The 12,957-nt window shown below is 33.7% G+C and overlaps 1 protein-coding gene across 3 annotated transcripts in view; it reads right to left on the bottom strand.

Annotated features, from left to right (window-relative positions):
* Positions 1-12,936, bottom strand: part of Lrch (Leucine-rich-repeats and calponin homology domain protein) — a 49,893-nt gene extending 36,957 nt beyond the window's left edge. For all 3 annotated transcript variants that reach the window (XM_018521555.1, XM_018521554.1, XM_018521556.1), the window contains exon 1: positions 12,539-12,936. In XM_018521555.1, coding sequence (XP_018377057.1) covers positions 12,539-12,725 — 187 coding nt within the window. In that variant the 5' untranslated portion in view covers positions 12,726-12,936. The remainder of the gene's footprint in view (positions 1-12,538) is intronic.
* Between the last annotated feature and the right edge of the window lie 21 nt (positions 12,937-12,957).

The raw sequence follows: 12,957 nt of genomic DNA, 5'->3' as shown, positions 1-12,957 counted from the left end.
TATATATATATATATATATAAGTAGATACATATAAAAATTTAGAAATATTTCGTAGAATAATAATAAACATTTCTAATATTATTCTAGTAAAAAAGAAAATATCGCTTGCGATATTCTTGAATCGGTGTATTTTCCACTGAGATGACATCAAAATATCGCGATAGCCAATGAATCGAGATATTTTATATTATACATACGTACAATACATTCGCAAATAGAATTCCTCGAGCCTTGGGTGCTTCGCAAAGCATGCAAGAGATTTCGTCTCGCCAGAGTACTCCTTTAACAGGGACGAGTGTTATAGATAAACGACAGGATCAGATTACGTTGACGGAATTTGTTTTACGGCTCGTTAAATTTTCTTTTATGATTGCACCGATTAATTACTAGGATTACCTTTCCATTCAATATATTGATATACAATATAAGGTATACTTATGTATACTTCTATCTTAGATTATGAGAAAAAAATTGTGTTTATCGTTTGTTACTCTTTCTGATGTAATTTTGAATTATTTATATCAATAATGCTGAGATAATTTAATACGCACTTCAAATTTTCATTGATACATTCTCAATTATTATCAATAAAGATCACATCAAATAAATGATAATAATCAGTAATCGATATCAACTACCGCTAGCAAAGTATTATCAGTTTTATTCCCAGTAAGACGATATATAATCCAATCTTCTGATATCACAGCTAAAACTGTATTATCTCATACGTGTTCTAGAGTTAATCTGATGCACTTTGACATATCTAGATGTACCATAGCCACGTTTTCTTGTTTCGCATCAACTCTGACAGAAGATATAGCGCCGTACTTCAACTTGCTTTGGGGGTGGCAGTAAGCCGAACGAACACTTCCGACGCTGATAAACGAAACCCGAGAGTAAAGGCGCCACAGACCCCACAATATAACACATTGTGGAGTATCGACCTTTTGGCACCCCTGTCTCTGCAGCTGCGGTGTCTCTATCTTTAGCTCTTCGGACGCTCGTACACGAATGTCTCTCTTATATTCATGGTACAGCACGGCACGCGCGCAAGTTGCATGCATGCCGCTCCACCCCTGTAAAAACACGGCGCTTCTCACCCTCACAAACCGGACGGACGCGGCGTTTCGATATCGCTGGAGATAATTCGGAGGGTCGTTACCACCCCCGGCAGTAAATTCTGTATACCGTTCGGATTTTCGTGGTTCAGTGAGAACAATGTCGATCGCCGGCAAAAAGAGACTTTCCGTTCGAGATTATTGATCACCGGAGAGAACAATTCGTGTAAGGAATTCATGACTTTCTCTTCGTCGAAACCGGAAATGCCATTCGTGTTTTTTTTTCCGAACAAAGCTTACATTTTTTTTTCTTGAGTTGTAAGATTTTTTTTACATTATTTAGCGGACGAAAATCACTTTAGAAAAGATTCCATTTATTATACAGATTAAACACTGAAAAAAAGTCTAGTTATATTAATTGAAATTCTAGTTGAAAATGAATAAATCAAAGTTTTCTAGTTAATTCTATTATAATTTTAGTTGAGATAACCAGAATTCTGACTGATCAGAATTTTCTAGTTCGTTCATTTTCAACCAGAAATTTTTCTCTATGAGGAATTTTATTATTTTCTGATTTATATTAATAAGGTTATTAGTATATCAAGTGATAATGTTCACTTTCTTTATTATTTTAAATAATATTACCTATTATTACAATATTGACTAATTTCCGATAATCCAAAAAACGATTTTCTATTAATAATCAGTTGTGTAAGAAATAGAATAATCAAGTTTTCATCTTTATAATATACGATGCTTGATGGTAGCATCAAATTATTAAATTGCTTGTCAATTTCATTCGCGATTACTAGAGTAGTTTTAATTGCGTTTATTTAGTCCGGAAAAATGATTCGGCGCGCAGTTCGAAAAAGACTACAATATGGTATATATGCAAGTACATATACATATAGTATATATTAGTAATTCAAGATCGAATTATTTAAGCAATGAAGATCCTGCTTCGACCGTAGGCATTTTAAATTTCTAGTATTGATTGTGTTTCTCACATATACGGTCTAAAATAAAGATATTGTTTAGAATAATCAATTTCACACTGTTAGATATTAAAGCAGCAATGGTAACTGAATTAAATAACATTTTTAACTTTCGAATGTGTCAAATGTAAATTAATCCATTTCTGCGGTTAGTTTCAAAGTGAACATCCATATTAACGTATATATTTATTTAGCAAATCATAAACTAAATTTGAGTCAAATTTAATACATTTTTCTTAAGTTAAATTATTAAATTAATGATATGTTGAATAGGAACAACCTATAGAAATAATTAAAAATAACTGAGACTTGGGTATAATTTGATATTATAAATTTAATAGTGTGTGTGCGGACTTTCAGTTTCCATCAATTTTGCCAAATTAATTTTTAACATTTGATGCGTCATAAGAAAATACCGCGGTTTACAAATTATTTTAATCACTGTGAAATCAACGGTGCCCGGGCGTGATTCTCTATTCTCGGCGGATCGAATCAGAATCCTTTAATACGCTCGAGTATTACAGAGATCGTCCTAAAGTGATTCAGGAAGGAAACACTTTCGTTGTAGTGGTCGGCCAATCCTTCGTAGCGCGACAGATATTAGAGAATGAGTGGGATAAAAAAAGAGAGAGAGAAAGTGAAAACAAACGAAATAAACAAACGAAGTGATCCGCTGAAAGGTGGAGCAAGATCAGTATACTCGTGTTTTTCTTTTCATCTTTCTGCGTCCTTTTAAAACAATTTCGTAAAGAAATTACGAGTATCACGTAATAAAACGAAGAATAAATGTTCAGAAGTTCTTGGAACGAGGTAGTTACTGGCACTAAAGAATAATAGTCGCCTATTTGCAACTTTGCGACCGCTAAGTTACTAAGTCTCTGATAAGTTTGTGCGATAACTCACATATGTATATACCATATGTAAGCAACGTATGATAAACGTCCGATAAATTCATGCTTGACAAATTAGATGGTTGAGATACTACGGCTGGTCGACGAAGTCGCAAGCTTTATTTTACGCACTACTGCTCTCGGATTCCTTCGATCGATAATAGATCGATGCGACTGTACATTGAGGCTACATTGTCTCATTCGTTGAATAATAAATTTATAGACGATAGTACATTTAATCCCCGAGAATTTATGACAGACAGAATTGTAATAAAGACACTAAAGAAAACTGGAACTACTAGAAGGCAATTAGGAGCAGAAGAAATAGCACCATGTTCTAAACAAATGTAAAACAGAATGTCATTTCTTTTATATTTGTCGACGTTGCAGTGTGCACCATTCAACAAAGTCTAATGACCAGGCACAAGAAACATTCGCCGTATCAGTTTTCCGCAATGCGGATGAAAAAGAACCTGTAAACCGTTAAAAGAAACGAGTCAACAATTTCGCCAAGGTGAAACTTCGTGAAACATAGTGCCATATGTTTTCTAATCTTCCAGACTGTTATATATACATATATACAGGGTGTTTGTGATACAATTGGTAGTACAATCGGGAAGAGAATAATTCTACATGAAAAAATAAATCAAAAACGTAGAATAAATTTTCTTCATATGAGACTTAATTTCTTTGCGAGAAAATCAATTTTAAAAATCGATTTTTTGGTCCTACGTGTGCACTTAACCATGTCTCGATATAATATATCTTTCTGCAGATTGTTATTTCTGTTCATGTTTGCGTTTATTGTACTAGGTAAAAACATACAATAAAACAGTAAATTTTATATCTTAAATTTTATTATCTTATAATTGTTGAGAATGTTGCTCATTTTGTCGAATACACGTTCTGCTCTTCGAAGTAAATTTTTATGAACACTTTCTAACGTGTTTTAATACTTTCATTCATCATTATTAAATCCCGACGAATATTTAAAGCTGATTTTCTCGAAAACAAAGCCTCATATGAAAAAAGTGTATTCTACGTTTTCAATTTATCTTTTCATATAGGTGTATAAAAATCACCCTCAGTTGTACTATTAGTTCACGAACATCCTGTATATATGTACGCATGTGTATATTCTTAAAATGAAGGACGGTAATATTTGTGAAAATTGGATACAGCCTGAAACTCGCTCTAAACGAATACATTCGAGTTCTTGCAACAACGTGTGTATCTATATATTCTATGCAATCGCATTGAAATTGCACTTGACAGAGAAGCTCGCACAGACACTGAGAAAAAAATGTTTGACTATAATTTTATAGTTATATTTTGGAACAACCATAAAAAATATGATTGTCCCAAAATATGACTATAAAATTATAGTCACTTGAATCATTTTTATGGTAATTTCAACTATTTTATGGTTATAATAACTATAATTATAGTCATTTTAGGTTGCCAACTATATACATTTGTTACTAGAACTATATGCATAGTTCCTGTTATTATTATTATAGCAGTAATAATCATAATTATAGTAATATATAATTAGTTACAAATATAAAACATTTTTCTCTCAGTGGAACGTCAAGGCGCGAGTCTCATCTGCAAACACTGATTTTAAAATCTACAGATATAACAGAGATGTTGGATATCCCCCGCTAACTGAATTACCGGCCTGGAGTAAATGGAGTAATGGTGCATAGAAAAGGATGGCGCAGAAAGGGGTGTCACACCCTTCTTCCTTACACTCTGTGAAGAATGCGCGTAGTATACCGTGACATAATCGATAACAGTTCTGACCGAATACGCTTTATGTAAAGAGAAAGTCGACGTGAGATGAATAAAGAGACCTAGTAATATCGAAGAATAATGGGATGCCAACGGAGATAAACGAGGAGAAACGAATTATTTGTTTGTGCATTGAAAAATGTATTAAACCATTGTGAAAGTAATATTACAGGGCGTTTACTGAAATCTTGTGAACCAAATTTCTTGACAATTCTCAGTATTGTTTTAAAGGTATTTTCGAAGGAGGGAGATATTCTCAGTTTATTCAGTTTATTATCAGTGTATTTTTGTCCAAAATTCTAGATAGGAGATAATATTAGAAAATTCTTTAATGCAATTCTAAAATAAATTAGAGTGCAAGAAACGCAAACAAACTAAATACATTCAAAAATTAGTAGAAGACAGGAATTCCACAAAATTATATCTATTATTTTCTATAATTGAAACCGTGAAACCTAAGATAGTATAGAGAAGGCTCATTATCAACATAATATCAGTGAGTTATTCTTCTGCTAAATATTATCATCTGCTGTGTGTGTGTGTGTGTGTGTGTGTGTGTGTGTGTGTGTGTGTGTGTGTGTGTGTGTGTGTGTCACCTGGATTTTTAATAAAATAAAAACTTGCGAGACAACATAAAAATGTACATCAATATATGGAAAGAGAGAGGGAGATATATGTAAGGTACATCATATATACTTTATTAACTGATTGTTAATATTTTGCATATAAAAAAATAGGCAATTAAAGAAACAATGATTTCATAAAAAGAGGCAGAATTAAAAAATTTTTTTTTTAACTAAAATTCCAAAAATCTCTCCAGAAATTTTTAAGTCTCGATAAAATTCTCTGATTTCCAAAGGTAAAAAAGAAATTAGGTAATTTTTCAGGTAGTAAATACCTTGTACATTGTGTATTATATAAAATAATGCTATATAGAATGCTGAAATGTAATAGAATAACTTCAATATAGAAAGATATATGTATATAAAAATGGTATAAAATTGCATATTTCAATGTTCCATAAAATGTTAATTAAATAATGTGCGCACGCAAAAATCACTTAAAATAATTAATAATTAAAAATTTTAATATTAATTTAATTTTCCAAATAACACATTTAATGAAAAAGTTAAAATAATAAAAGTATGTATATTTTACGAAACATCTCTCTTTACAATGCCAAATTAAGACTGTCAATATGAGATTTGTTATGAAAAGAACCTCTCAGAAAAGAAGAGGAAAAACGTAACGTTAACTGGCGTGCGTGCATGTTTCATGGGAGGGTCTGATGTGGGAATAAGCTGTCAGATCTCTCATCAAGCGAACTGTAGTGACCTGGGGGATCGTTAATGAAGTTACGTCCCCTTTGGAGTGTCACGGGACTCATCGTAAGATGGACAGGCAAGCAGCAGTTCGATAACAATTGGGAAAGTAGTAACGTAAAAACGGAGGAGGATGCAGGGTGGTCCCCTATCTCTGGACCACCGATGCATCCTCCAGGGACGCCAATTCGTGATTCCGTTCGCCGTCCATCTCCCAACGAACGTCATCGAAATTCGATAAATCCGCTATTCGATCCGGCCAAAGAATCCGAGTGAATATATGCAGACACATATCATGTTACTTCTGTATAATATAAACTGACGTTCAATTTTATACTAAGACGCATATAATAAGATGATTGGCTACTCGAGTTATCTTCTCATAATTGCTTTTTAAAGAAAGTATGGATAAGAAATAAGTAAGAAAGTGCCTTTACTTTCTCTGGGTACCAGTTGCCAAGTAATGCGAGCTCTTGCCGTTGATTATCATTCGACTAGCGTCACTTTAGCGTTAATTACAACTATGCGGTGAAAATATAGGGCAATGTGTCTGCGGGCTGCCGTAGCGGGAAAACTCTGGGCTCGAACATGAAAGTAAGAATATTATTAGCGTGCCGTATAGTCCATGCATGTATGCTGCTATAATTGAGACTCGCAAATAGCGACTGTAAAAAAATCTCACGCGCAATGTTATCTCGCATTCCTGACACGTTAGGCGTTATATGTTGGATGAGTGAATACCATGTAAGTACATGCGTAAGAAAAAAGCGTGAGTGCGCCGGCGAAACCAGACCGCGAATATCCTGCGTTCCGCTTAAGAATTATGAATCAGCGGTGTAAAATCTAACAGAACATAATAGTGAATTCAATACGTGGAATTACTGGCCGCGAATTAGAATCGGCTAGATTCTTTCCCGGCGCTGCAGAATAACCCGTAATTTATCGGCCTCAATGCTGCAGCGTGTCGATTCAGATTACCGTCCGATACATACATTTACTTTTGCAGAATTCTACACACACACGCGTGGATTACGAATTAACATATACATAAGAATACTGAATAAGTTTTAGTTATCGTGACGAAATTCTTAGGGCTGTGACGAGATCGGTATTAATCGACTTGAGTGCAATTACAGACCGTAAGCGGCGTCTGTAATGACTAATGAGATTTTGAGGCATAAAATTTAAGCTTTATAAATCTTAAGCCGTAAGAAATTGACCATTCATAGTCGATTATTTTTCTTACATTCAGCTGTGATTGATTAATTTTTTATGACTTAAGGCGTAAGTTTTATACACCTTAAAATCTCATTGTAGACGCCACTTTATAGATATGGACTGGTAATTGCTATAATTTCCGCATAAGAGAAGTGTCTGGAGATTAGAAAGAGAAATATATATACTTTTCAGGTACTTCTCTTTCTCAAAGTATCCAAAAATGCGCGTGTCAGTTAAACCTACTCAGTTGAAAAATTTGTAATAAATTTGATACATTTCACGTGTTTTACGATTCACTTTGTATGCTAATTTAACATAAGATGAATACGTTAGAAAGTAACACAAATATTATGTAAAAAAATTAGGTAATACAAAAAGTAATACTGACATAATTTGTAAGCAAACTGTGGAAGCACATTTCATTAGTAAAATTAACATTTATGGTATGTTAAATTAATGTATTGTATTTTATTCATTTATGTTAGAATTTACATTTAAAAAAAATATTATTTTTACGTTTTTCGTTCACTTATTTATAAATTGTATTATTTAAACAAATGTTGAATATTAATTTAAAATACAAAATATTCAAGTAACATAATCATATTATGTTAAACTAACACTCAGATATGTTAAAAATTCAACACAAAATTTTAATAAGAACTTAAGTGGATCGGTTTTAACACAAGTACAAAACATTTTTCACTGCGCGTTAATATTATATCAGAATTAAAAGTGACAAAACGTAGCGGAACACAAAATAAGGTTCTTCTCTTTGAAAATAAATATATGAAAACGTAATTAAAAAGGTACGCGAAATAAAATTTTGTAATATTTCGTAGAGAGAAATAGCCTCAATAAAAAACATCTTGTGTGTAGTATATGTTAAAAAATGCGCGGAATGTGTTTCCGGATTTTTCTACAGAGGGAAGTAGAGACACAATCTTATTTATATTGCCAGTCCATCTGTATATACATATATATTGTATATATGTATCTATACACGTGCAACATAGAATAAAAAGCCCGCGTATTTCATCCTTGCAAAAATTGCAGACGCAGCGGCAACGTCTGGAATAATATTTTGTGGATAGTAATATCATCTTAATGGAATAGTTGAATGATAACAAGACACAAAAAGTATCTGTCGATACTTGGTAAATTTCGACGCGCGCTGCTGTCGAAGTACTGACAATGATAATATCAAAACTTTTGACACGCGAGCTCTAAATACTTATGCGCATAATTCTCGTTACTCTTGGAATTATCGGCTGTCAAGCATGTACTTATTACGACAACAGGAAATAATAGGCGCGCCGCGATAGCGTAATCCCGCGGCTGATTTTCCGCGGTCGCCGCTCGGCCATGTCGCGTTTTACATTCAGGCCGAACTACGGTGATAAAAGGAGAAGCAGGACGTCGATCTATCGGGCGCGAAAATTATAACGCGGAAAGTCTTTTGTGCTCGACGCGAAAGAGTTACGGACACGATTGCATGGTCGCGCACACAAGGCGTTTATGCGGCGCGACAGAAATAAGCCCACGGATGCATAACTTCGGCGCTTGATTTTCTTTTTCCTCATTTCTCATCGTTTCACTCGTCTCGAGAATTTCGCATCACGTCGACATGATTTTACTATTACAGAAAGTGGAACGATACGGAAAAGGAATATTACTAAAACAATTCGTAGATATATCGAACATTTTTTTTTAGAGTTACGTATCTATTAATTATCTGGTAATTATCTACAATAATTTTTTGTCTTACAATAATTTTACAATAACTTAATTCCTGCCGTTTTTCGTCTCCAAAATTGATTTGTTTCGAAGGGAAATACCTTAATCAAAGTATTATTAATAAAATATTATTAATTAGTATTAAAATAGAAAAATGGAGGAAATTACTTTGATTAAGGTATTCATTCATCTTCCCTTCGAAACAAATCAATTTTGGAAACGAAAAACGGCAGGAATTAAGTTTAACACCTAATAATATACGTCGAAAATAATAAGATATAACGAAATATTGTATCTTTGATACTCGTGTTAGACTTTCAAACAAACGAAGCAGTGTTATGTCATCATAAAAACAATAATTACGTCTTGTTAACATGGAGCGTATCGTATATGTGATAACATTAAATATTATTTCGCCTTGCAATTGAAAAAAAAGAATATGTACATATATGTGTGTTATCTGCGTTATTTATGTAATTTCATTATGAAGAGATCCCACGAGTTTACATTTTCCTAATCCGTTTTGTCACGCTCATTTGTGCTCATCTTGTACAGACATGTCTCTTTATGTATGATAATGATACGTCAGTGTAGTAAATTCGTACTTTTTCTATAAACTTTACCCAAGCTCCAACAATTTCCAGTATTTCCAGTATTTCCAGAATTTCCAGTACTTTCAGTATTTTTTCTATTGCTAATCGGTATACAAAGAATTAATAGTAACTTCACAGAGGTATGAGTTTGACTCCCGGGAGCCTACGGCATGAATTTTATGAGCATTTTTATGTGCGAAGCCAAGGGATACGTGCGGGAGTAAATAGCGCAGTCAAAAAAAGAATCTTAATGTCTGCAGTGCAGGGATTATACCGAGTGAAATAAACTGAGCCACGAGATTCTTGTTTCTCTTAATGTATATTTAGTTTTAAAATAATTCGCCCTGGTTTTGGAGTTTTTTGTTGTTAAAATAAAATTATACACTCTATGATACTATATTAAATTTAGACATATTTATAAAAATGTATATATATCATGTTTGATTACGTACGTAATATAATGAGAAATCCATTTCAATTGATTATTTTTTTAAGTTTTATAATAAATGTGGTTTTGTTATCTTTTACAAAGTGAAAAAATAAAGCTGGCGTAAAAAATAGAATCTCTTCGCAATCTGTTAATATAAATTGTTAACATAATAACTGTTAACATAAATTAAATACTATTTATACATCAACTATCTTATTTTTAGCCCAATGATTTACCGTTAACTCGTTATTGGCTCAGACTTAACTATTTGTAATCGCAAAATAGTCAAAATATAAATATTCATATTTCAGATTGGATTAAAAATGAAATGGACCTCGAAGAATAGACATTAAGCATAGATGCAATGCGATGAGAATGCGAATCTAATTCGCTGTAATGTTTTCAAAGTGCCGTCTGGGTGCTTAGCAGAATGTTTAATAAATCTGCCAGTCTTATGTTTGCTACAAAGTCCTTGCAATCAGTTGCAATTACCGATGAGTAATGCACGCCAGATGTCGAACTTGGCAGGTGCACGTGCGTTAGGTAATGCTTAAAGGTTTCTTTGGTCATTGCACTTGGCACAAACGGTACTATGTATTCGCTCCTTGAATGATCCAAGGGAATTAACTGCAGCGTTCCAATGAAATATTATTATTCATCACCAAGAAATAATTCTCCCTTATGAATATAATTTTTTTATAATAACTACCAATAAATTTAAAGAAAACTTTTATATGAGCATAGTTTATTTTTAATTGAGATACTCTGAATAAACATTAGTAGTAATACACATAGTAGTAGGTAGTTATATATAGTAGTAGGTAGTTATAGTAGTAGTACCTATAGTAGTAGGTAGTTATAGTAGTAGTACCTATAGTAGTAGGTAGTTATAGTAGGTAGTTATTACACATTTTAACTTGTAGATTAAAATCTTGCAGACGTGAAGACTCGAAGAAGAAACCTTTTGAAGGAATTTTTTAATTATTTCCATCAGAGAGAGTATAGAGATTTTTATGTTGCTGAGAATTGGAACAGATATTTTTGTTGAATGGTATATTCTCGATTGTTGATGTTCAATCAAACTTCGCGTCTATGATAAAATGATGGTCAGCTACTAAATATATAGCTACTAATCTCTAAAGTATTAATCATATTATAAAAGCTTGATATATATTAAAAATACGTTTCAATGCATTAGACAAGAATGCTGATGGCTAATTGCAAATCGCGAAAAATCGGCAAAAATTTATAAATTCTCAATTCCCCATTTGCATACAACATTGATCCAAATCCACCGAGATAACGAATAACCTTATTCGAGGATACACAAATAAATATTATGGGAAATAAAAGTATCGATGTTTTTCCAAAGCTTCGTATGTTTTCGAATATATTTAAAAAAAATGCAAATAAAAATAAAGAGACTAAATTTAGATCAATATTTTTATGCAAGCGTTATCAGGAGTAATAAAAGTATCGAAATTTTTCTAAAATTCTTGTATTTTCGCCGAAAATAAACTTTCGAACATATTTACCGAAAATAGATAATTATATTTAGATACATATTTTTAAAAATAATAAGAGTGATATCGCGGAACTTGGATCGCACCTCTCTGCATAACCAGAGTGTTTTCTGAAATCTTGTAAAAGAATTCTCACATTTTGAAGGTATTTTTGTTCAAAATGTCAGATAAGATTAGAAAATCTCTTAATGCAACTTTCTTTAAAATAAATTGAAGTCAAACACAACCCAAACAAGCTATGTATTAAAAATTCATAGAAGATAAAAATTCAACGAGATTATATCTGTCATTTTCTACAATTAGTCACAAACGTATAAAATAAGGAAAATCACTATTACTTTATCGATACATTGTCTTTTAATGTTATCCTGATATTTGTATAATATAAAAATACGCGAAACACACAAGAATGTATATAAATATACGGATGTGTATGTTGTACTTATTCATAACTGTCATTTTGCGTTATCAAGAAAAAATGATTAAAAAAACATTGTTTTCAGAAAGAGACATATAATTGAAATTTGAAAGTAAAATTTCAAAAATTTCCCTATATATATAAAACGCCTGGATAAAATTCCATGAAAATCCTTGATTATTAAGGATAAAAAAATCTGAAAATTCCAGGTTTCTACGTTTTCCCAGACAATAAACACCCTGATAAATGTCATTTACGAAACGTTCACGCGCTGATCGAGAATTTCGGAGCTACAATAGCTACAATCGACACAACGCCGTCAATCCGTCGAGCATTGAACACACGCGGGTTCGCCGTGACATAAGACGCGCGGCGACGTCGTGAAGAAGCGCATCAAACAAACAAGATTAGAGGACATAAACAAAATTTTACAAAACGCAAAAATCGATGTTTGAACCAGTGATTCCTGTTTCTCTCGCGTTTCGTGCGCTCGGCAAGAAAGCGAAAAGAAAAAAAAGGGGATGACTCCGGAAAACCCCGGGAAAAAATGAGGACTCACCGGCGATTACGGTATCCTGCAGATTGTATTTAGCCGCGCCGGCCTTCCCGACTTTCGGGAAGTCTTTGAGCTTACGGCCGCTCAGCTTGAGCTCGCCGCTCAGGTGCGCCTCCTCCAGGATCCTCTCGAGGCTCCTGGTGAGCTGCTTCTGTATGTGGCGGCTCATGTTCGACGCAACCATCGCCATATTACATTTTTCGGACACGGGCACACGCGGCGCGGTCCGCAGGCAATGCAGCGGCCCCGGCGATGCGCGGCGACCGCGACCGGAAAGGCGGAAACGGCCTTCCTGGCGTAGCACCCGCGCGCGACGCGCGCTCCGATCCGCTCGTGCTACGGGAACAGAGTGCGACAGAGGAGTACACACGGGTACCACGCGTGCCGTCTACTCCCCCGAATGTCAGTGCCGCTACTGATCC

The sequence above is a fragment of the Trachymyrmex cornetzi genome, unplaced genomic scaffold, assembly GCF_001594075.2.
Source record: "Trachymyrmex cornetzi isolate Tcor2-1 unplaced genomic scaffold, Tcor1.1 scaffold99, whole genome shotgun sequence".
Lineage (NCBI taxonomy): Eukaryota > Metazoa > Arthropoda > Insecta > Hymenoptera > Formicidae > Trachymyrmex > Trachymyrmex cornetzi.
This window is presented reverse-complemented; position numbering and strand designations above follow the sequence as displayed.